General features: G+C 43.4%; 1 protein-coding gene across 5 annotated transcripts in view; it reads left to right on the top strand.

Moving 5' to 3' along the window:
* Nucleotides 1-26,206, top strand: part of RUNX2 (RUNX family transcription factor 2) — a 150,512-nt gene that overhangs the window by 96,387 nt on the left and 27,919 nt on the right. For all 5 annotated transcript variants that reach the window (XM_041480940.1, XM_041480941.1, XM_041480942.1 and 2 more), the window contains one exon: nt 18,922-19,095. In XM_041480940.1, coding sequence (XP_041336874.1) covers nt 18,922-19,095 — 174 coding nt within the window. The remainder of the gene's footprint in view (nt 1-18,921; nt 19,096-26,206) is intronic.

The raw sequence follows: 26,206 nt of genomic DNA, 5'->3' as shown, positions 1-26,206 counted from the left end.
TAAACTCAGAGGAGAACTGGATCTGGCCCTTCCTGCTGGGTGAAAGCTCTGTCTCCAGTTGCCACAGCTCAGTTGACAGCAATTCTTCCGCTACGGAGCCGAGAGACCTTATCAAGCATGAAAAACTGACAAATAGTGTTTAACCACAATGATCACCACAGGAAATGTTGGCCTGAAATTTCAGTTTTGTTTTGAAAACAGAGGATTTGGGGGAGAGAGAGCACTGTTAAATCCAGCTTGGATCAAAATATGTTTGTAGCTTTTTTTAGTGTGCAACAGAAAGACTATGCCGTCGCTGACATCTTCAGTGGTTCTTCGCAGTGTTGAGAGGCTCAGTCAGAGCATTTTGCTCAGATGTGGGACCTAGAAAGTCTGTGAGCTTATCAAACCAAGCTTATTTGGTTGTATTAGCAAGGGATGTTTGATAATGGTCAGTACACTTCTGTAATTTTATCAGAGCTGCAATAGCTTTGTAGTAAGGTGTGTGACACTGGTGGACAAACAGCTGGACACCAGGCAACAGTGTGCACTCACACCCAGAAATCCAACTCTGTCCTGGGGAGGAGTGGGCAGCAGGTGAGGGAGAGGATTCTTCTTCTCTACTCTTGTGAGACACGGCCTGGGATACTGCATCCAGCTTTGGGATGCACATCATGAGAAGGGCACAGACATATTAAGGGCACTCAGAGGGTTGGAGCACATCTGCTGTGAGGACAGGATGGGTTGTTCATCCTGGAGAAGAGAAGGCTCCAGGGAGATTTCACTGCAACCTAGCATTTAAAGAGGGGTTGTAAAAAACAGGAAGAGGGACTATTTTACACAAGCAGAGAGTAATAAGGGAGAGCGGTTTTAAAGTGAAAGAGAGGACATGTGGATTGCATGTTAGGAAGAAATTCTTTACTCAGAAGGTAGTGAGACATGGACACAGGTGGCCCAGAGAAGCTGTGGCTTCCCCATCCCTGGAAGTGTTCAAGACCAGGCTGGATGAGACTTGGAGTAACCTGGCCTAGTGGAAGGTGTCCCACCCATGGCGGGGGGGTTGGAACTGGCTGATTTTTAAGGTCCCTTCCAACTCAAAACACCCTGTGATTCCGTGACTCCATGGCTAGGAAGGGATTTTTCATTACCATGTTCCCCAGAGCTTACAACGCAAAGGGATAAAACATGGCAGAGAAAGCAGAGAGGAGCCTGCCCTACATATGGCACTGCCAAGAGCTGAGACAAAACCTCTGCCCCACAGCAGAGCATCCTCTGCCCATCCTGCCTGCAGAAACCCGAGGCAGTTGCAGGCGCCGAGCCGAAGAACTGAGAAATGGATTTTACTATTTACATTACCATAATTTATCTGTAGCATAATGTTGAAATTGCCACTAGAAAAAGATTAGAACCATGTTTCCTGCTGGGTTTCCTCGCTGCTCAGGCCACACACATGCAGCGTGTGCCATTAACCGTTGCAGAGCTCCCGTGCCTGGCACAGGAAGGTGCTCGTGCAGTGGCCTCCAGCAGTAGCAAGATTTACAAACCATCAAGAAAACAACCTCCTGCACCATTCAGTCATGCCCCGTGGTTTGCTGCTGATATTTACCTGATTTCTGCTCTGTTCTCATTGCCCTGGTTGATTATTTCTTTGCATTTACCTTTTTGATCTGAAGCAATCAGCATTTTACACTACGAAAAACCCTGAAATCCAGTGAAAAATTTGTTCCCCTTCCCTCACCCCCCTTGCTGTCTGGAATTGTGTCTTTCTGACACCATAGACAGATTGGCACAGTAAAAGTATGTGTGTGCTTTCTTCTGATTTAATTGGATTTGCTTGTCTGAAATGTAGTATGTTTGCTAATTCCATAAACGAGCTACTGTAACTAAAATCAGACACAGTTGCCCAAAAGAAAAAAAAAAAAAAAAACAACCAACAACCAAAAAACAACAGATTGCATTTTAGTCCAAAAGGGATATTTCCATGCTTTAAGGGTGGTCTCCATTCTTGCTTTAAAATGTTCTTTAATCACTATGTGTCTTGGTTAACATCCCTGTTTTTACAGTATTCCTGTGGTTTACATTCAGAATTGGATAGGTGGTGTTTTAATACACATTTTATTGTTTCGAGTCAAAGCAGTTTCATTTTCCCTGGATTCTTTACCTACTGTTGACTGAAAGATTGGAAGTTTTATACTGCGATCTCACCAGCTGAGGGAAAAGATCTGCATCCCAGGGTGGCTCTGAAAAAAACATTCTCAGAAAACTCTCTGCATTGTGCTTGCAGCACAACCTAACACTGAAATGTAAAGCCATATTTCCATTTCCTTGTACTTAGTGTGAGGCACCCAATTGTACTTATGTCCTGTGCTATTTCAGGGTCAAATGTGGGAGGTAAAAAAATTGTGCAGGAAACCTCAGCAAGGGGAGAAATTTCCCTCCGTAGAGATTTGGTTGATTTTTTGCTGTGTTCTGGAGGCCTCAGTCACATTTTTGCTGTCTACCAACCAAAGGAATTAATGCAGCAGTCAGATGCAAGCCTTATGCAACACGACAGGTGCTAATCTTCCAGGAAATTCATCCTACATCCCACCCATTAAGGGAATTTTATGTAAAAATGGTTTAATGTCTCTTTAAAGGTGTCAGCAAGCATGTGAGGACCACACAGCTTGGGCTCCACTGCAAGTAATGGAGTGAAATTGTCTGCATAATTATTTTGGTTGGATTGAGAATCTGCAGCCCTCTCTTGCTGCAGGAAATAAACCTCTGTTAAAACCATATGGCAGAATTCTCAGAAGAGACGTGAGTACAGGGCCACTTCTCTTTCACATCTCTAGGCAGAGCTGGAGAAAGTTGTTATGTTTGTGCATAATTAATCCTTCTTTTTCCTTGTGAGCAGACACAAAAGTGTCATTTTTAGCACGTGTGAGGGTGCTGGTGTGTTTGTTTGCATACACACACACATGTGCTCTTGCTTTCAGTGTAGTGAAGTAGCAAGAATTGGGGCTGCCTCGGAACAAACTTAGAGCCATGGAAGGAATGTACCGTCATGTGTACACAGCAAACTGGCTTAACTGAGAAACGCCGCCAGAATGAGTTATGCTGAAATTTGGGATAGGCAACAGGACTTTGAGAGACCACAACCAATGGAAAGGATGTTACCTGGCATTAAAGGAGGCCACTTAATGAACATGCAAAGGGAAATGCAAAGGGCAGATTTTAATTATAGTGCAGCTTGGAGCACAAGCCTTGTGAGGAGGGCTGAGGGAGCTGGGAAAGGGGCTCAGCCTGGAGAAAAGGAGGCTCAGGAGGGACCTTTTTTCTCTCCACAACCCCCTGACAGGAGGGTGCAGCCAGCTGGGGGTCAGTCTTTTCACCCAGGCAACCAGAGACAGGACAAGAGGACACGGTCTTAAGTTGTGCCAGGGGAGGTTTAGGCTGGACATTAGGAAGAAGTTCTTCACAGAACAGGTGATTGGGCATTGGAATGGGATGCCCAGGGTGGTGACGGAGTCACCGTCACTCGAGGTGTTTAAGGATAGACTGGATGTGGATCTTATTGTCATGGTCTGGTTAACAAGGTGGTGCTAGGTCATAGTTTGGACTTGATGATCTCAAAGATCTTTTCCAACTGAGTTGATTCTGTGATTCTGTAAATGCTAAGGTGTGAAAATCCCAGAGTATGGTAGAGTTTAGCTGTCTTAACTGTCAAGTGAACAAGCCGTGATCTTCACTTTAAATTCACCAGCAATGGTGTGCATCTATTTATTTTAGTGAGGATTTATACCCCAATCAACAAGAAAGCAAGAAATATAATGAAAATGTTAACAAGCAGTAATACCAGCCATTCTCAAATGCATGTCAAGAAATTTTATCACAGAAAAGCAAAACAGGATAAACCACTTTTCACTCTCAAATCCAAGTGATGTGCTGGAAGCAAATTACCCCCACACCTGATGAGAGAGTGAGGGTAGGGATGGATGTCCTGTCTAAATGATGCCATGAAACATCAGCATCATGGAGAAGGGAGTGTATATTACAAGACATATAATTTTAAACCAGTATCACATCAGAAATGCTGCCTGTTACTGGGAGTTAGACTTGACAACCAATACCCTTAGCAATAGTTTGGCCATCCAAATCCATCAGGCATTAGAAACTGGGTTCACTCCTAGTCTAATGTTGGTCCTTTGATGAAAGGGGATTGTTAGCACATGGAATCTTTTGTCAAGGAAGGAATAACTTATTTTGATTTCAAAACTGGTCAAGGGTGGGGACAGTGACAACCAAACTCCCTTGTGCTGCCAAAAGGAGAAAAATCCCATGGCCCTTGTGGGAAGCTGGAGTGAAAGGACAAGGAATGATCCATCCTACCTGGAGAAGAGTTAAAAACCAGATTTCTTCCTTTTTCATAGTGCTGAGCTCTCTGCAGACTTCTAGTGAAAAAAATCACTTTCTTTTTTTAAGCTTTGACTTCCTCAGAGTTTGTGTTGAAGCTGGAAAAAGTTTTCCATCCCTCTTTTCTGTTGTTGCCCTTTTACTTCATTTAAATTGGTTAAGACAGATGAATTTTGCTTATTAAAAAAACCAAGGCAAGGCACCAGTAGAAGATATCCAATTTCTTCAACATCACCAGGGTTGCTCATTTTACTTTTCTTGGACAAAAAGGGAAGAACACTTTGCGTTCTATTTTCCATCATTCTTTGATGGAATTAAATCAGGGTTGTACTTACAGAAGAAGGAAACACTCCTATGTAAGTGTTGTCCTCTAATCCATAGAGCCAATGGCTGGAGTGTGCCTTATTTTCTTTGTGTAAAAAAAGCAAACAGTGGGGCTAAAAGGTAGACTAGAGAGCTCATACCTAAATTCCATAACTGAGGGATCAAGTTTTGGTCCTGCAGAGACAGAACTGTAACCATTACAGTGGAAGCAGCTATATTATTCCTTAAAATGAGTCATATGACATTAAAATCAAAGCAAATACTAAAATTTGAATCTGTACAAGCTGTAAAGTCTTTAAGGCCAGGCTGTCGCCTCTGTTCATGGCTCTGGCAGATGGCTTGGACCCCAGACAATCCCATTTTTCCAATTGTAGGGTCATACATTTTTATCCTCTGAATTAAATAAGGATTTGCCACCCGCACAATAAAACCCAAAGAAAGAAACTTGCTTTAAATAGAACGAGCTATTGAGGTGATATTAATAGCACGGGGATAATGAGTATTTCCAGAATTTAAGTACTTCAATGTTATTTCTGCCTGATTTAGTAGAGCAGAATAAAATATCCTTGCCACTCTTGCATTGCAGGGATGGTTTCCACTGGTGCTCAGTAGCGGGTGTCCAAACTGAATGACGCACCAAAATATTAATAAAATAGAAATTATTCAAAACACCTGCCGGTGATGATCCAATATGTTCTAACATCTAAGCTGGAAGCAGGCATATATATACATATAAATATATATATACACACACACATACAGCTGTATGTAAGTGCTTGTGTACATCTTTGAAAGCCATCAACTCCACAGCTACAGCTGCCCATTTTTTTTTTTTTAAATTTTTTTTTTTTCCAGTGGATTGCACCCACAGCATCATAGAATCACAGAACAGTTTGGGCTGGAAGGGAACTTAAAGACCACCTCATTCCAAGCCCCTTCCATGGGCAGGGGCAGCTTCCACCAGACCAGGTTGCTCCAAGTCCTGTCCAACATTGCCTTGGACACTTCAGGGATGGGCAGCCACAGCTTCTCTGGGCCAGGGCCTCACTATCCTCACAGGAAAGAATTTCTCCCTAAAATATAATTTAACTCTTATTTTTCAGTTTAAAACCATCTCCCCATGTCCTACCACTCCAGGATCTTCTCTCAGTCATGCCCAAGCAGAATCCTGTTTATCAGTGAAAAAATGAAGCAGTTACAGCAGGGTAAAAGTACAGCCTATGAACTATAATCTACTTTAAAAAATCCAGTTGAGGATTGTGCAGGTCAGGGGCCTGGTGACAAGTCAGTGGTTTCCATGTCTCGTATGCTGTGTCCTGTCTGGTGACCGAAAGTTAAAACCCTCTGAGTTCTCCTGGTGTGTGGTCAAGGGAGATTCGTGAATTCATAAATAAACCCCAGGTCCTTTTTGGACTGATCTCCCTTGACATGCTTTGAGGAGACCCCCACTTTCTATTCAATCTGATACGGCTGGAAGCGGTAGCAGAGGTATTTGGGGTTTCTTTGGGATGAGCTCCTGAAGAGCTCCCTGCGGGAGCAGCCGGAGGGCACATCGTTCCTGCAGTACCCGCAGCCTTTCCCAGCTTTTCCCGGTGCTCATCCGCGCCGTTCCCCGCTCTGTGAATGGCATCACCCGCTGCTTGTGTTGGCCACGCTCCAGCTCCGCCTGACGGGCGCATCCCCCGCCGCCCGCATTCCTGGGGATTTGTTACCTTCTGCTGGCCAAACGCGCAGGCAGCCGGCGCAGGGGGCGAGATTTATTCTCCACGACTCTGTTTTCCTATTGTTTTTAAGTTCATGGGAGGCTCCCCGTCACTAAACAAACTTTAACAACTGTCGGCAGAAGGGTCAGCCCCCTGCCAGAGCCCTTCACAAAAATCTCACATTCCTCGCGGCCAAATGCGGTTTTGTCACTCCCCTCCCTCCCCTCTGTCCCCCCTGGGGCTTTTGTAGGAGGCATCAGCCCTGAGCAAGTTGAACACCTGGCTGAGGCACTGAATTAGCAACCTGCAGAGCCCGTAAGGACAGGCTTAACTTTGGCCTGAAACGTGCATCTCATGATTTTTGGGCATGGTGCTAATAAACAGCTGGTCTGGGGTGATGCAGCCGTTCTTAGGGCTCAGGGGGTTGGTGCGAGATGAATGTATGCAGGGATGGAGTTTCTGTAGCAAGGTTGAGAGTTGGGTTTGTGTTACTCACAGCAGAAAGGAACTTTTCTTTCCTTTCCACCAAAAAACCAACAACAAACCCCAACAGAGCTAATTATGAATTAAACACTTTCAGGAAGAAATGATGTAAATAATGAGGCTGTCTTGTTGGAAAATCCTAGGATTTTATAGTCCACTGCATTGAGGAGTTCCCTACACTCTCACAGAAGACATAGCTTGTCCAAAACCTTTGCTTCTGGTTTAGTGTTTGGGATTTTTCCCCAAGAAATTTGTCATTTTGGTGTCTCTTGTTCTTCACACTGTCATGGAGAGAAGTTTTAACAAGAGAATGGCCAGGGGTACTCTTTGTGGCAACATCTCTCTTTGAGTAACCAGCAGACACACAGATAAGAAAGCAAAAACCAAAACCAATAATGAATTAGGATCTGGACCTTCCCTAGGAGTTGCAGGAATACTCTCAAGAATTGGGCGCGAAATTCTAGTTGTAGTTGTTGTGTGTTGCTCAAAAACTACTGGACACTCAGAGTCCTGCTTTCTAAATTAATGGTGAGGTCAATCTTGTAATATCCACTGTGAGGCAAAGAAATTATAATTATCCTGAAGTTGGAGTTGTAAGAAACCCTGGAACAGAGGGTTTAAGTCCAGCATTTCCAAACCCCCACAGGTTCTCTGCAGTCAGGAATAGCTGAGCAGACATTGCCTGCATTTTGCTCTGCCCTTTCATGGCAGCTCAAGATCCTGAGCTCTTTGCAGCATCAGGCCCTCAGTTAGCAGGAGCTGCTGACTGCATGGACTCATGTTCCAAGTATTGTGTACGTGACTTCACCAAGCACAGACAATCACTCAGCCCCAGAACAGTAGGGCTAAAAAGAAACCTCAGGCAGCCTAGTCCATTTTTCCTCAGAGGAAGTATTAGATATACTTAGATCATCACTGACTTCTGTCCAAATTTTTAAATCCTCCAGTACTGAGCCTTCCACTTACTTACCAAGTCTGGAGTTTGTGGTGGTTTTTTCCCCTTTATACTTAAAAAGGAATTTGCTAATAATGTACATTAATCTCTTAAATCTCCTCTACCTCAGCTGAAGGCAGCTTTTTCTTGTCCTGTTCTCAGCTGACACAGAGATCAATCGATTACCATTTTCTGTAGAAAACATTTTACTCTTATCATGTCCTTTCCTGCTCGTCTCTTTTCTAGACTAAACAAATGTATTTCCTTCAACTTTTCCATGTTGCTCATGCTTTCTGAATCTGTTATCGCTCCTGTTGCTCTTCTCTGGATTCTCTCTCATCTGTCTGCATCTTTCTTAGAGGGTGGTGTCCCACACTGGATAAAGCAGTCCAGCTGATGTCTCACCACTTCTGAGCAGCCTGTAATAGATACCTTCTATGTCTTGTACGCAACATGACCATTAATCTTTCCCAGAAATGCATTTACTTCATTTAAAAAAAAAAAAAGAAAAAAAAAAAAAGAAAAAAAAAAGGAACAGAATGCCATTATTGACTCATATTCAGCTTGCAACTCCCTGCCACCCCCAGATCTCCTCTGCAGGGCTGCTGGTTAATAGGTTTGTCATTGTGGTGCATTTGGCTTCTTGCTCCAAAGTGTAACACAAAGCACTTAACTTTTACTGCACGTCATCTTACTAATGACATGTCAAACACAATTTCTCTTCCTTGCTAAGTTCATTCTGAATTCTGATCTATTTCTCCAAGTCTGAAGACTCCACCTTACTGGAAGTCATCTAAAGATTTTCTAATTGTGCTTTCTACTGCATCATCCAAGTTATTAAAGGAAGTATCAGCTATTAATTGGCTGAAGGTGCATAAAACACCTTCCATTTCAATATCAGTAGTGATAGTCAGTGGGCAACTTTCTCACACCCAATCCCCATTCATTCATCCTCTATGGCTGTGTTTCATCTTTTATGTCATAGAATCATAGAATGGTTCTGGTTCAACAGGACCTTAAAAACCATTCAAAATCTCATTCCAACAGCTTCTGTCTCTGTGGGCAGGGACCCATTCCACTAGACCAGATTGCTCCAAGCCCCATTCAACTTGGTTTTGAACACTTCCAGGGTTGGGGCAGCCACAGCTTCTCTGGGCAACCTTTTCTAGTATCTCACCACCCCCACAGTAAAGAATTTCTTCTTAATATCTAATCTAAGCCTACCCTTTTTCTTTCTCTCGAAGACCTGAAAGCAGAAGTTAATCCATCTCAGCCTCCACCTAAGCCAGAAATGCCCCTGCTGGCATTGGCAGGGAGAGGCGAAGCATAACAAGGGTTAAAAACTGCGACTCACCTGCAGGATTGTTGGCAACATCTTTGGGCCAATGTTTCTTCTCTTAAGCCCGGCTGCAGTGTTTATGTGCTGCTTAAGGCTCTCCTTCCTCAGAACTTGCACATCATGTAGGTGCTTGTGCAAGAGCTCTGAGTACACAGAAAGTTGAATGCCTCATGTAGCATGAAAGCTGCCCCATGAACCCACTCACTGCCAGCAGCACCAGTACTGCTGGTGAGAGTAAAAATAAGAGCATAGAATAGTGTTAAGCATAATTTTTATTGGGAAACCACCAATTCCTTATACCTTTCAGGAGGAAGAAAGGGAGGCATCCATCAAACTGTCATTACAAATTTGATGCCACAAACCTTGCTCATGGGGCCGCCAGGAATCTGTAAACCTTTTAAAGGATACGCCTGTTTTTGACATTCAAAATAAAAAATCTTTATAGATTTTTGTGGAAACACCGATCAGCCAGCAGCTAAATGACATTTTTCAGCAGTCAGACAGACTCCACACAAACTGAATAGATGTCCAGTTTTAGAAGGACAGGTAATTACTTTCTGTGCTATGCCCAGGAACAGAAAATACTTGGCCTGTTTTACTTACTGAGTAGGAAAAGATGTTTGAGGGTGGTAAGTTGGGTGGTTGTTTTTTTTTTTTTTTTTTTTTCCTAAAGGCTGCTACATCCTGGCTTCTGCCTCCATATAGCCTGAGTGTAGGTGCCCTTTATATAACAATAACTTGATACTACTCAAAATACTTGGCGCTGCAAGCAGGGGAGTGGAATGCAGTAAGAACACTTTAGCAGGTCTGAGGGTGAGTAAACTCCAGTAGTTTTGGAAGGAGAGGACAGAGTTTTCAGTGTACGTCTCTCCCTTACTTGGCATTTGCCGACAATAAGAACACAAGGATTAACATAGCAGACTCCGTTTATTACACTTGGGTGGATAAAGCAATTATCTGTCTATCACGGCTGTAGTAAATTGTGCAACAGCATTAACATGGGTGGATACGTGGATAAATGCTACTCTGCCACAGAGGGTGCTGATACACAAGATAATCCTTCAAGCTGAACTTGTAAAGACTGTTTTCTTTCAGAGTCTAGATCATGTTACCCACCAGTATAGATTGAAACAGCATCTCTTTTTCTTTTTAACCACATTTTCAGGTTTCTTTAGCCATCTGAATTGTATTAGCAAGGTTGTTTTAGAAATATCCCTCTTTACTCAAGTTTAAACTGTCTGCTTAGAACCTGCTGCATGGATATAAACACAGTAGTTTTCTAACACAGCAAAACAATCTGTTGAAAGATAGCAAACATACACACATCCATCCATTATTGCTTAACTGTTGTGTCTTCCATGCCTGAATTCCCTCTGTAACCGCAGCGATCAGTGTGTACTGCGCTCCTGGTTTTGGGGGTGTAAAACAAAACCAGAAATGAAAATGCACCTATTGATGTCTAGAGAGCAGTGCAGCATCCGAGAGCTCTACACTAGATTTAAACTAAGCGCCTTAAGTCTGGTTTAATGGCCCCCCCCCTATTCTTTTAAAGTAATCAGGTTTCACAAGCGTTAAGAAAACCATCCCCTCCTGCCAGCTGGAGGGAAGCCAGTTCAAGGAGATTTTTTTTTTCTCTCCCCCTCCTTTACCCCCTTCTTCACTATGATCTTTACTGCCTGGTGCTGCAGCAAACAAGCAGCAGAAATTGGTGAGATATTTGCAGGATAGCTACCTTCTTGGCAGGGGGTGGGGGAAACTTTACTCCTCAAAGATTTTGATGCGTTCATGAGGATGATAAATCAGAATGAGGAGCCCTTGAGCTTTTTGGGACTGCCCTTGTTTTCCTTCATCCCTGCTTCTGATGAAAAAGGGGGAGGAGGAGGGGGAGAGTGTAACAGATACCAGCATGCAAAGGGAGCTAAGGCAGCGACCGAGACTTGCATGACAGTCTCTGTTTATATGAGTTGTCTTTAATGTCTACAAGTGGCCATACCAGCAATGTTTAGCTGGTTTCCTGGCTCACGTGAACACAGATTCCTTTATGTTCTTCAAGGATGCATAAAGGTGAAGGCAGGGCATTGTGGACCAAGGGGGTCCCACCTGCTCCTTCTCTGGCCTGGCCTGTTTGGGCTGATGATCCTATGATATGTTGCTTAAATTTGAACAAGCTTCAAAGTCCAAATCAGAATTAGAAAGTTTTTCAAAAAGAAAAGAGAAAGGAACAATCCCACCACTGCAGCAGGAGCAGACCTGGCTCATCCACCTGGAGTACAGAGCCAGAGCAGAGGGCTGCACGAGTCCTGTAGCTCTGGATGAGTTGGAGGGTAGGAGGGAACTGGTGCAAAAGCGAGCCCACTCGAGCCCTTTCCTGCTCAGCCTGTCCTTTTTCTTAAAGCACCGTTTTGGTTTCATTTGTTAAATCTTCCCATTTTGCTGCTTTAACACACCCTTCCCTTTGCAGTTCCTGACCAGTTCAGCCCCTGCCACCTGCCCCCATCAGTCCCTCAGCTGCCACAGGAGCAGCCTGGAGCCCTGCTCTAAGGAGGCATTTTTCACCTCTCTGTATAGAGCAATTCTGTGAGCAGGAGGCTCCTTTGCAGCTGTTGCAGTTCACTGAAAACCCCCAACCTCTGGGTTTACCTTTCAGCTGGGTCCATGCTCTGCACAACCCCCAGGTGAAGTTTAGAAAGCACTTTGTATCCTCAAAAGCTTTAGAGTCACTCCCACAGGTACAAAGGAACACAGGTTACACCCCCATGGTCATTTCTTCTCACCCTTCTGCCTCTTCCTCCCGCCAACCTACCCTTTTTGTCCTGGTGGGATGAGCTGAGAGGACATTTCCTTTGCCCCCAGCAAATCAGTGGGGAGATGACCATTGACACCAGAGATGCTCCACAGGCTTGTCCTCAGTGCTGAGGTTCCAACCTCCCTCTGCCTCTGCTCACCCAGGGTAGGAGCCACAGCTCTGGGAAGATGGAAATGTCCTTGGTTCCCCCAGGATCTGGATCTGGCCTTTTTGGACCCATACCAGCAGCCTGCAGAGCAGGGGTCAGGGAGGAGGGGCTCATTAGGATTTTGGCAAATGGATACACATTAGATCTGTTTCACAGGAACTGAGCCCCTCCACAGTGTGCATTCATCTGTCTTTGTTATTTCCTTTGCCGTAGTTTCAGGTACAGGCCTTAGCTGCTTTGGGTAAAAATATGCCCTTTTTAAGAACAAAAAGAGACAGGGGCTTGTTTTCTGCCTGCGCCTGAGTGACTCCTGTTGGCACGAACAGGGCTCTATGTACAGTCAGAAGACTAAACTCCCAGTCTAATGCAAACTGGTGCCCGTAGCTATTTAAAAAACAAACTTTTTTTTTTTCTTCATTGAGTGAATTAACTACAGTTACTGCACCTATGTAGCTCCTTGTTTTACGAACTATAAGAACCTTTCCTATGCACAGCCTATGGCCTAATTATGTAATTATGTCTCTTGGGTGGATTATATTTTTCTTCTCATAATTGTATCTTTACCTAAGAGACTGGAAGGGTTCCAAGCTTTCTCCTTTCCTGGGCAAAAATTGTTTGGCTCTTGTGTTTTGGGGTTTTTTCCATGAACTTTGGATTGGGTGCATTCAGTAGGATTGGGTGGGGAGAAACCAGCCCAATGACAATTTGTCACAAGACAAGAGACACAAGAGGGACCCTCACAACTTTCTTCAGATGTTTTTTCCTTGCAAAGAGCTAATGTGCATCTTCTGGGCTTCTGGCTCCCTTATTTTTACCTCCAGTGCATAGATTGACACTGCTTTGGAGTGACACCTTGCTGCAATAAAGTATTGTCTGAAATTTGTAACAGAACAGTGAATATTTTTGCTTCATGGTGAATGCTCAGCATTATTCAGTCCCTGCAAAACAGCTGTTAGGAAGCCTTAGGCTCAGGTCTCAACTCCTTTGCTGTGGCATAAATGTGAGTCCCTTGACTTCAGCTTTATCAGCCTGTAGCTGAATTCAGTCAAGCCCATATCAGTAGCTTCCAGTTACCCCTGTTCCACAAAACCAAACAGGATGAAATACAGGTAGACCTGCAGAGAGAATTTAAGGAGAATTTGTGATGAAATTCAGAGGACAGGTAGCTTGTCTTTTTTGTGGTGTGAAATTGTCTTTTACGATGTGTATGCAGAAGAGTAGACACTACAAAGTACACTGGAATACTGCTGGTGTTCCAGGGTTAAAAGAGAAAAAATCAGAGGGCCTGTCTCAAAGACATGTAGGGTTAGTAGGAAAAAAGGTGCCTACTCTTTACCTTTTTAAAGCACTTCACCTTTGGAGAACAGTGGGAATAATCAAAACTTGGGTTCTTGATCTCTGTTGCATTTCTCTTGGAGTCAAGAGACAGAGGTGCACAGACTACAAATTCACAGGTCATGAACCGGGTGATTCTTCTACTTTCTGCCACCCCTTAACCTGAAGAAAAGTCCCTTTTCCTGTTGCTTCTCTGAACCCAGAACTGTAGAAATCCTTGGTTACTAGCCCTGGAGTTCAAAGAATTTTTGTCTACCTTTTCCAGCTGTAGTGGCTCCATGGAATGACTCCAAACTTCACTATCTGGTGCTGAGTGCATTCCTGACACAGAGCTAACAGTAGCCATTGTGGCATTTCACAATGGGTCATCACCCTCCATTCTGCTTGGGATGTCCCAGAAAATGTGTCTCCAGCAGGTGACAGCCCAGGCTCTTACTGCCATGACCTTTCTGCCATCCTTTGGCTCTTTTATGGAGACACCTGACTCTCACAATACTTCTTGTTAAGGCAAAAGCAGAATAAGATAGAACTGGGTAATGACTGAAAATAGCTAGCCCAGTGGAGAGTGATAAAAGCATCTGCTGAAAATCTGGTAACCAGATCTCCTGGGTACCAGGAAAAAAAAAAAAAAACCCACACAAAAAAGCTGGTGGGTGGTGTACACGGTACAAAGAAAGGGAGTCCCTGAGTGTCAGCATCTGGCAAGGCCACGTGTAGCATAATCTGATTAGTTTTCAGTTCCACACCCACAAGCTGAAAGATAAAAACGCACACCCCTCCTCCCTGAGGAGGTAAAAATCTTCAAGCATCAACACCACATTTACATTCTGCAAGTCAGCCTCTTCCACAGACCGATTTACATCTTGCCTCCTCCAGCAGAGTGGTGGAAGTTCAGTGATGAGAGACGAGCTCACGTCCCTTTCCAGTTACCACATCCAGCAGACCCGAGATTGCCTTGCTTTGATCTGGAAGACAGTCCGTTGCTTATTTTAAACTGAAATGATTAAGCTGGAGATGAAGACTCCTCACATCTTCTGCCATGCCTGGGATGTGATAATTGAACATCAGCTTCCATGGGCCACACGAACATGTTCTGAGGCTGGGCTGGGCTGGCGAGCAGAAGCAGCAGCACAGGCACTGACTGGCTGGCTGCAGTTTTCACTGACCTTATAGCACTCTCAGTACTGGTTTGATTCATGTAAAATGGACAAAATTGGCCCTGGAGAGGAATAATGACAATGTTTCTGTCTCCAGAAATTTATACTCAGGTTGGTGTTTGGCTTGAAACAGCTGAGTAGTGATGAAAGACCAGAATATTTCTTGTTATTTTGGAGCAAACACTGGATTTCTGATATCCAGGGTGTTTTGTACTGTGCCAGCAGACAAATCAGAACAGCTTGTTTAGCTCTTGAGTATGAACTCTCAGTTTTTCTCATCTCTTTTCCTTCTCCTCACTGGTGACCTGATCTTTTCCAGTGGCCACTGGGTCCCATCCTTAGTCAAAGACTCATGGGTCAGCTTCCATTTATTTTTGATGATATTTCACATCCAAGACTGCTTAAGTCCACAAGCATTTTTTCCCCTCCAAGCCAAATCCATTTTACAAATTCATCTTTGCAACAGAGCAACAGGCACTAAATGAAGTGTTGCAGGCATTGGGGGTAGCTGTAACGCTATTTTATTCTACTCTTCACATAGCTTTTATATTGCTTTTTGATGTACTCACTGCTGCAGCAGATCATGGATTCTCCCTCAGCTATCCACACTTGCTACCCTAATCTTTTTTCCTGAAATAAAATTACGCCTCAGTACTGAGACCAAGGAATACAGCTTTTCTTAGCACACTCCCCTGGGATCAGGAATTTCTCTGTCAACGGACACATATATCAATGAGAGATGAAAAGCAGCTTGTGGAATGAGTTTTAAACATGTATCACATATTTCATTCCTGCTGCTTATGTGCTACTCAGAAGGTCTTTTTAGAGTGTTTTCAGCCCATACCTCATGGCTCCTCCATACTCAACAGGATTTTTTTTTTCCTGCACAGAAATCAAGGCAGGACATTTATTTAAATTGCCCACACGCCTTTGTGAGCACCTCCTGAATACAAAGGTTTTGTTGAGTTTCCTGCTTGCTTTCAGTGTGAGCACGTCCCAGCCTTTATCAAAGCAGAGTAGCCCATAATGTGCAAAGATGCAATGTCATCTTGTCTCCCTGGGATATTTCATTCAGGGACTGTGGCTCCTTCTGTGGATCCCTTTGTCACAACATGACTCCGTGTTACAACCCTAAATTTTAAATGTCCAGAAGGGGAAGGCAAGTCTGCCTTTGGCCCCTTGCTGGTTTCTGGGGACTTGCAGTTCCATTGATGCCTGGGGTCCTCCAGATGTGCATAGAGCTCTCTCTTCCCTACTTTCTTTTTTTTTCTTTTTTTGGGGGGCGGGTGTGGGGGGAAGTGGCAACACCCAAACCCACACATCTATACATCATTTCAATTCAACCAGATGTGGAAATCTTTTTTCTTCTTCCTGTATGCCCCTTTTTTTTCCTCTCTTCTTTTTTTTTTCTTTCCCTGCCTATCCTAAAGTGCTCTGTTATCCAGAGCTCTGCTATAATACACATAATTAAGTATAAACTCTCTTCTAACAAAGCTATGTATGACCAAACAAAATGTGATGAAAACAAGGTTGAGGGTTATCTGGCACAGGTTATTGCAGGAGTGGTGGTGACCTGTGTAATAAGTTATTTATTGAGTTACCTGAGGACAATTGAAAGATTATGCACCAGTTTGTCAGTGGTTCTTTAGTTAAAAGGTCACTACATGAATATAGCACAGGGTTTTTTCCTACAGAAGTTCTAAATAAAATTCACTTTGGGAGTGAATTCATTCACAGCTAAAATGAGCTCTCATGTGTGAGACCAGAGATGGACTGATCACATTTGTCTTACTTTGAGACCTCTTGAATTTTATAAAATCTCAGAATGATTTAGGTTGAAAGAGGACTTAAAGTTCATCTCATTCCAAACCCCTGCCATGGGCAGGGACACCTTCCACCATCCCAGGCTGCTCAATTTGCCAAAGCATGATCAAGAATGAGCAGAAGAGAAAAAGGAAGGGGAAGGAGATATCTTTAGAAAACATAGTGGAAAATATGACTAGCAAAAGGAAAAGAAAATGCATAAAAATTGTGGAGGAAAAGAAGAGGGAGAAATCCCAAGAGACTGGATGTGTATTTGAAAGTAATTTCTTCAGATTTAGCAGCACCGAACTTGCACAAATCTTTGTTTAAATGGATTGAGAATATAATGCTGAAGAATAGAGCTTGGATGTGACCCTGTTAATTAAGCTGCTATTATGGAGTTTTTACAAGCCCAAAAATCATTCCCTATTTAAAATGATTGATACTTTCTGAAGAGAGGAGTAGGCACCCATGGCAGCTCTAACATGGAGAAGCACTTTCTCCCTAAGGAGAAGGCTCCCGCCTACTCCATGCTTTTAGACTGAGTCATTATGGGGGAGAAAATCCAGACTTCAAAGTACCAAATTATGGGTCAACTAATTAATTTTTTTAAATTGCTAGAGAAGCTTCTCCAAAGTTAAATCCCATCAAGTTTCCCCTCATCTCCCAACCTGAATCCTTCTCTGTCTAGAGCTGTGATTTCTCTGAATCCAGTCTGGATTTATTTCATTTGGATATTGCATTGCCTATGTGTCTTGTTGGCACTGTGGTACCAATTAGATGGTGTGAATCCATGTACTCAGAAGTGGTGAGAATTACTATTAAAAAGCATTTTTTTTTTAGCAGTGGTATCCTGATAGTTCAATCTCAAGATTCAGTGGCCTCATTTCTGCTTCTAAAATAAATTAAAAAATATTGGAATAGGTTCTATGGCCCAAAGACTGATGGGACAATCTTCCCATGTCTGCAGAGCTGAACCCTTGTAGACTCCAGAGAAATGGTTGTGTTCATACTGCTGAGGGACAACACGGATTATCTCAAGCCACTGATTATTTGGAAGGGTTCAAGCCCAAACTATACCAGAGACCCTTCCTGTTGTTATAAGTGTTAAAATATCCCCCCCAATTATTGCTTGTGCCAGGGCCCCGGCACTGCTTATTGGGATGGAGGCAGGTATAGTTCTGGGTTGAAATCAAGGAGTCTGGGCCCCCCTTTCAGCTCTGCCAGAGGCTTTTTACGTGACCTTGATCTGTAACTTAGGGTAGGCTTCATTCCATTTAACGTTGACTAATGGCGAGAGTGTCTAATTAAACCAGTCATGTGTGCTCCCTCTCTGATCAGAGAAGGAAGAGAAAGCAAATTCAGGAGGTGAATCATGCTGTTTTAAAGCGAGTGTCAGAGACAAATGAGATGAATTGCCCTCTGGAAGTAGCTATTTCTTTCCATTAACCGAAGAGGAAGTCTACATTAGAAGAGTTTAGACTAGATGCCTGATTTATGAATGGCTGAAGTTAAGTAAAATTAGTCCTGTCCTTAATCTCTACGCATGCCTTTTTCTCCCTGTGCTGAATGATAGAAATAACGCCTTCTACACCTCATATTCAAAGGCACCATTGGACAAGGAGCATCCTTTGGAAAGAAATTAAACCTAGGAGCAAAAATACAACCATTAGAGAAGCCAAGCCCTTACTCTTGAAACATCTCAATGACAAATGAGCAGGACCACTGGGGGCATCCCAGTGCTTTTGCCATTTCCCCCCTTCATATTTTGTCAGCGAAACACCCCTAAATGAGTGTTGCGAATATATCCAGGGGCAGTTGGCTGTTTTGGGTGAGTGCAGTAGGAGCACTGAGGAAGGCTGACCATACAAGGATGTGTAGGGTCCAGTCCTGGCCAGCAGCTTTGGAGGTTTTCCTTGGATACTGCTCTTCTCAACTGACAGGGACTTATTACTTTTTGGAAAATTCCCCAGAGGAATGAAAGCCAATGACTAACTATAACAGAGTTAAAGAAAGAAAAAAAATAAGGGGAGAAGAAAAGCTTGCCTTTACTTAGCAAAAGTCCACAACATCTAAACCAGGCATGGGGTAATTGTCCCAGTTCATAAGTTGTAGGTACATATGAGGCTTGCTTTTGGAAGGGAAAGTTTGCCTCTTTAACTACCTTGGGTAGTTAAAGGAGAAAAGAAAAGAAAAGTTAAAAAAAAACCAACAAAAAAAACCCCAAAAAAAACCTTGTGTGGGTGTCCTGATAAGTGCTTATTTTGATCCAAATTGTAATATGTTACATGTGTATGGGCACAACTGTGCTTGATAAGACTTTCACCAGCACAACCCTGTCCAAAACACAACCCCCTCACAATGTTTCTGTGTTATTGGGGGTAACTGAGATACCTGTAAATCCATTAAATCTAGTAACAGGTCCTTAGAGACCATTTTGGGGGTTTTTTGGGGGGTGTGTTAAATTACTAAATCTTGTTATTAACGCTTTTATTTTATGATTTGCTGTTTCCAGGGCACAGACAGAAGCTTGATGACTCTAAACCTAGTTTGTTCTCTGAGCGCCTCAGTGATTTAGGGCGCATTCCTCATCCCAGTATGAGAGTAGGGGTCCCGACCCAGAGCCCACGGCCCTCTCTGAACTCTGCACCAAGTCCTTTTAATCCACAAGGACAGAGTCAGATTACAGGTAAGAGACAGAACCATAGGTTTGACTTGCACAGGCATTGGTAGTAATTGCTTATGGATATTTGTGTCTCAGCTGCAGTCAAAGAGGCTGTTATAGAGTGGGGGATGTTCTCCAAGGAAAGCTAGGTGGGAAGTGGATTTTTCTGTAGTGCTTGAAGCTGAAAATGTAATTTTTTTTTTTATATATTTTTGCCATAAATCTAAAATAGTCAATCCAGGTCATTTGAGTAGGGATCTGGTGAAATTCTAACTGCCACGTTGCTCTGCTCGGCCTTCTCCATGTTGCAATAGTACCTTTAGTGTACAACAGAATGAACATTTTTATTCAGCCTTGTTGCTTTGCAGTCGTGTTAAGGGAAGCAGCCAGCACTTAATGGTCTTTTTATCAGAATAATAATACAACCTTCTCACATGGTGGTTTCCTTCCACCACCAGTGCTGACCACGGTTACAATAAATGAACTGGGTTATGGAGAAATCTCCAAAGGTTGCTCGTGAGGGTTGTATGCAACATTTATGATTGCATGCTGAGAGACAGATTTCATTGTGCTGAGAGAAATCATAAAGCACCCACCATGTGTCACAGATTAGAAGGCTGAAATAAGATGTTTAACTGCAGCTATGCCAGAAGTTTGCAGCAAAACTGTGAAGCCTACAAAATAAATCAATGTTGTTTTTTCTAATGTCAGAGCTGGTTAAATTTTTCAAAAGAGATTCAAAGCAACTTCTATCTAATGCTGGGCATTTCTAGATTCTAAATTTGTGCTGACATGTTTGTGTCTATCCAGGATGTAAAGAGGTGTTACACCTGACCAATTGCTAGAATTGCTGGAGAACTTCACCTAGATGCAAGTCTGTCAACTAAGCTCTTGGCTCAATTCCCTAGACTGATTTAATACTCACTTTTGCTGCTACAGTTCCATCCACAGCAGAGTCCTTTGCCAGCATTTTACACCAGCATTCCTTTCCTGGTAAAGCACTCCTAGTATAGACATTGTCTTTGAGTCAACCTAGGAAGATTTCTAGTTTCATGTTTCAAGTGGTTTTGACATGATACCAGCTGAAACTCAGTGGTTTTAACAAAGTGTTGTGGCTTTCTTCTTCTCTCTTTTCCTTCTTTTTTTTTAAGTTCAACTGGTTTATTAATTTGCAGTAAGAAAGAAAAGTGAGTTAATTTGAACCCAAAGCACTCAAGGAATTGCAACAAAAAAATCGTTCCCATGAGCTGTGGCAAAGTTCTCCCAGATCTAGAAGTCTAACTTTAACTGCTATAAAATGTTTATAATATATTAAATATGTTGATTATACCCATTACATGGTACCTGCTGCCCCCCAGCTTCCCAGAGGAGGTTTTTTTGGCTAGGCTTCCTGTTTTGTTCATTGGACTTGTGAAGTCAGGGCTCTTGTGCATATAGTTTTCTTGGTAAGAACTGGTGAAGTAAAACACAATATTTTTTTCTAACCAAGTCTTCTGTCTGGCAGTGTTTGTAGACATAGTTCCCAAGAAAGCAGGGGGGAAATCCAGGCTATAAGCAGTTTTTTTCCTTCTTCCTTGTGCCTCCATAGTTTACCTATTGTGCAACACTATATCTAGGAACGAAAGAGGGTGAAATTCTTCCTGACCCCATCTGGTGATCAGCTTATGCCCTGAAGCACAAGAACTGAGATCCCCTTGTAATTTTCTTCCTAACTAAGTGTAACCTCATATGCTGCTCTCCTTCACATAAATGCCTCCTGTAGAAAATGTTATGCTGGCTTTGATTAATAGACTACTTCTCTTCCTCGTTATGAGGCAGCAGCAGCATTTACAGATCTGGGAGATGAAAGCTTCAGATGAGCTTCAATAAGCCTGACTGGAAGCAAAGTTGTGTGGTATTCCCTGCCTTCTTTGCAAATTTAAGGCAGCACCAGCTGAGACTTCATCGAGAGTGGAAAGATGCAGTGCTGGTAGGGAAGACAGAAGTGAGCTGAGGGATGCAGGCTGGATTTCCCACCTTTTGTGGATTATGTGCTTTTATTGTTGGATAAATTCAAGGTTATGGGATACATTAGAATCCCAAGATGCTCTGATATCCCCCATAAAGGTGAGGACTCTGTAGTGAATAAGTGATCTGATACAGTATTTCTGATGTTGTTTCCCACCCTCAGAAAAGTCCAACAGCCAGCTCTCCATTTCCTTGGTCATCCCATTCAATTAGGTGATTGGTGTGAGCATGTTATGTGTGTGCAAGCTCTTGGAATTGCACTGGCTTTTCACCAGGCTTTTGGGTGCTCTTTGGGACCTTGATTGTAATCTGTAAAGCTCAACATGCTCTGATGTTCCACCTAAGTGCTGGGATGCTTTTTTGCAGACAGTCCCAGTTCTAGGATCTTTCTTGTGGGATGGATGGGTACTCTTTGCTACACAAATCATGTCAAGGAGAGATAAAGGTGATGCCATGGATGAGGCAACCTTTGGTCGGGTGTTGAGTGGGAAATTGCTGAACATCCCCCTGCTTGGTGTGGTGGTAGGGAATGAGGTGCTTGGGCTGTCCTTCAACACCAGTTTCCCTGTTGTAGTGGAATACTCAGAATGCCACTGGCTTCTTAACATAAGCACTGCCTTGAGTATATGTTGAGGAATTGAGAGGAATAAACCCTTCTGTCTGAAAAACAGGATTTTTAAATTACCTTTACTGGAATTAACCAAGCATTCCTTTAGAAATACCATGGTTTCATTATCTCTTTACTTAGCTGCTATTTAGGGAAAATAATAAATTTCTAATAACTGGAACAGTAAATACTGGTTTCCTACAAAAAATCCATATTATTGCTAGTAAGCACATTTTGCTTCATTCCACTTGAGGCCTTGCATAGCTATTGCATGATTAAACAGACATATTATTTAAAGTCTGGCTGACCCACACCTGAGTCTGAAAGAACTCAGCACTTTAGGGTTCACTCTTATATTTCTTTTCTCTGTCTAGGTTATGTTTATTTTCCTGGAGTATCAGAGTACAGGTTGTACAAATCGCAGCACAGTCCTTAACCTACCACAGGACTGGGCTGTGGCAGGACAAGGTACAGAGTTGCCCTTATTCAACATGGCATTTTAACTAGGATTCAGCAAAAACTACATCGAAGGGTGATTAAAAAACAAATGGTCCAATAAGCAGCTGCCTTTGCTGAGGCAGTGCAGATCCAATTTGAACGCTGCTTGCTGCCCGTAAATCAGGAATCCTGTCCATTCACATTTGTTCACTGGTATATTTGCTTTTTTTATTTTTTTCCCCTTTCCCTAACGGGCTCATGCAAATTGTTCACGTATCCGATTACATTCCCGTTCAGACACTGAGCTGTTGCATCAGTGTTCCAGTATGAGACGAGGAAAACTTGTTTTTTTTAAGATGCAACTGGTGAGGATTAGCTTCTGTAGGCCAGGAAAAGCCACAGGTGTAATGGCAGGAATGTGGTCGGTGTGAGGATCCCATCGGCTGGGCTGTGGGCACAGCAAAGTGGGAGTTAAGTGAGGTTTCATGCTCCATCACCACTGTGGCACTGGCTGATCTATAGCAACCTCTGACTTTCATCACTGAAATAACAGCCCTCAAAGGCAAGTCCTGTGAAACCTTCACTTTCTTCCCTTTTCCTCTTCCCCTTCTCCATGCACTTCAGGGATGTTATGCTTCCATTTCTTATTGTTTTTTAAGCAGATTTAAAGTCTCCAGAGCCAGCTTAACAGGAAGGTAGTGAGGGGATACATCTTCACTGACAAACAGGGACTGATTTCAGGGACAGTGCAAACTGAATCTGCAGCCTGCTGCATTTTATGCAAATTGATTGCATCCTCTGGTTGACTGGCAAGTTGCCATTGTGGACCTCCATTTCATAATGCTTGCCCCCCCCTCCTATTATTCTTTTGTCTTTTATTTCCCTCTACCCTCTTTTAAAACTTCGTTGCCCACTGGCATGATTCATTGAGTTTATCTTTTTTTTTCATTTCAAAAATGTGACTCTTGGAGGGGTGGGAGGAGAAATGGATTTAGAGGTTCTTCAGGCCAAAATCTGGTCTCAATTACTTTTCTGTACATTGGGGTGTAACTCCACTGGATTTGACTTTGTTGATTGAACTGGGCAATACAGACGAAGCCCTGGGCTTTTAAGGATGCATAAAAAAGAGTTAGAGAAGGGAAGAAGATTGCGTTTTGCTGTTGTTGTTTTGCTGAGGGGGTTGGTGTTACAACAATAGTTGGGTTACTCATGCAGAAAGTCATCTTGGCTTTGTTAAGATCAGAAGCGAGGATATTTGCTCTAAGTGTTTACCAAAGATAGCTCCAGACAGCTTGTTTTTTACTATTGGCACTAGCACTAATCCAACTAGCAGCAGCCAGAGCTAGAGCTGATGGCTGGGTTTAAAAGACAGTATGATGCATGTGATGTCTGGGTATTAGAGACAGTACACCAAGGAGTTGCCAGCCTGTGATCATGGTCTGGTCATGTAACTCAGCTTGGAAAAGGGGGAATTGTTGGGGTTTTTTTTCCCTATAGAAAATCAGTATGCTTCACAATCCAATGCCAAAGTAGTGGAAAAAGTTGTTCTTCAGGGATATTTGCAGATTTTTGCTTCTGTCCATTTACACTTCAGAATATGGAAGGTGTCCCTCCCCATGTCAGGGGGGTTGGAACTAGATGATCTTAAGGTTCCTTCCAACCCAAACTGTTGTATGATCCTATGATAATTTCTGTTGGAAGAAGAAAAGTTGTGATCTTGGAAAACCAATGTCACTGGTGGGAGAATGGGTCACTGGATGGGTTTTTTCATTCTTTCCTTTATAATTTTAGTTTTATGTGGTGCATCTCATCTACTCTTGGACTAATTTTTAAAGACTTATTTTCCATTAAGCATCAATATCCACCATCCATTTAATGCAGTCAGTCAGAGACAACAAAGGTCAAGAACCCCGCATATGTCCCATGACTATAAATGTGACAGCAAAACCAAGACACAAAACAATATGCAATATTTCCTGCTTTGTGGAGGTTCACCTGGAAGCGCAAACAGGATGGAGCTGTTTGCACATTAGTTGAGGCCTCGCCCCACTGATTTGTTTCAGCTGAACTGTGCCCAGGCTGTCTCAGCATACCCACAATATGCCCTGCTGTGAAGGAATACGCTGAGAGCTGCACTTCCCCTCACACCCACGCAGGCATAACAGAAATGTTTACAAAAGGAGGACTGCTCTTAGTAATCACTCCAAAGTTTTCGAGTGTAAATGCCAGCTCAGAGTGGCCCTCTGACTCCTTCTCTGTTGTTGAATGCTCTGTTAGCCTTTCCCCATGGTTGCCATATGGAAATGAGGGTGGTTTTCTCCAGGGCAGCTAATTTTATTTTTATATTAAGTATTTTTCCTTGTTTTGGAGGGATTCCTTCAGGGAGGAATCCACATGCACTCAGAGCTTTAAGGTTTCTCATCTGTTCTGGGCTTTTTTGTGATGGGAAGATGTGCTGTGCCTGCAGAGCATGTGGTGCTTTGGGTGATGGTGCAAAGTCCCTGGCTAGCATCCTCGGACACGTGGGAGCCCAACAGTAGAGCATGTGGTGCTTTGGGTGATGGTGCAAAGTCCCTGGCTAGCAGGGATCCTCGGACACGTGGGAGCCCAACAGCCAGAGGCAGTAGGGAAGCTGGCCTGTGGCGTAGGAGGCCAAGGAAAACCTCTCACAAATCACCTCTCAGCTTCTTCCCCAACAGTGTGTGTTAAATAGTCATCCTACCCCTTCTGGGCCAGAGCAAGGAGGAGGTGACCCTCTGAAGGCCCTCGTGTTTGCCTCAGAAGCATCTGTGTGGATCTGCCCTGAAAGTGCTGTTGTGGCAGCTGGCACATCCCTGTGGTGCCCCCAGCACCCTCCTTCCCCCAGGAGGTTTGATGGTGTGTGGGACCAGAAGAGATGGTCTGGTGGGCCTCAGTGGCCAAAGTCAGTGCTCCAGCACCATTGCAAGGACCATCTCCCTGTGAACCAGAGGGTGCCACATGAGCTGCGTGCCCACCTTCAGGGACTGTCTGGGGAAGCTTTGGGCTCTGCCTCGTGGCATTTTTCACTGTGAATTGGGCAATGCTGCTGAGCAGTGATGTTTGCCCTGTGGGCTCACAGGTCACCTTTGACTTGGCAAGGCGACAGGGTTTCACCACTCTGTTCTCTCACGTCCATGCAAACCTTGACTGCCATCAGGCAGCAAGGGCTGGCTTTAGGGCATTTGCTCTGGGATCTGGTGAAACTTGTATTTTCACTTTCTGGTTTCCTAACGGGTCACAGATACCTTGAATCAGTCATCCCCAGGGTAATATTTCCCACCCTGCCTCGACCATGACCTCAGCCATGCCTTGGTGTGGAGGAATCGCAGTAACCCTCTGGCCTGAGGTACTGTGACCCCCTCCTCAGTCACTGAGCTCTGATGAATCATCTAATGTTCAATTTGGTTAAAGATTTTCCTCTTCATTATTTCCTATTCCCTGGGAAGACTTATGTATTTAGGTAGATGTTGAAAGAATATATGATATGTTTTGGGGTCAAGTGGTGGTCCATCCAGCCCTAAATCCTGCTTCTGACAGTGCAGTATGTGATACTGTTTTGAAATACCACATGTGCCTTCAAAGACCACTTTTTGCTATTTGCCATTCTTGTGTCCACACAGACATTCACAGTTGCTAGATTAAGGGTGTTAAGTATAAAACCAAGTCTAGCATGGGTGTTCAAAGTGATGAGAGTGCCAGAGATGCTCAAGAAGTTCTTGTGCCATGAGGATTACACTACCAGGAGTGGCATGAGCCTCCAGAAAGGTGCCTCTTTTTCTGAGCTTTCCACCATCTTAGACCAAAATGATGTAAAAACATCCTCTACTATCACTTTTTTCCCGGCCTTTACCTGCTGTGTTATTTCCTCCTAGCATTGAAGCTGATGTAAACCAAAAAGTTTAGGGGCCCTGTTTTCAATTCAGACTCAGAGATTGAAAAGGTCTTGGAGTTTGAAGGATCTTGGATTTGAGATTGTGCTCCTAACACACCATTAATTTTAAGATTGTTTTTCCAGCAAGCTTAGGCTTTCTGTTCCCATTCAAAGATCATTTACCATTGACT

Source organism: Pyrgilauda ruficollis, unplaced genomic scaffold (genome assembly GCF_017590135.1).
Source record: "Pyrgilauda ruficollis isolate IOZ18807 unplaced genomic scaffold, ASM1759013v1 scaffold54, whole genome shotgun sequence".
Taxonomy (NCBI): domain Eukaryota; kingdom Metazoa; phylum Chordata; class Aves; order Passeriformes; family Passeridae; genus Pyrgilauda; species Pyrgilauda ruficollis.
Note: the sequence above shows the minus strand (reverse complement) of the source record. Positions and strands in the feature narration are given on the sequence as shown.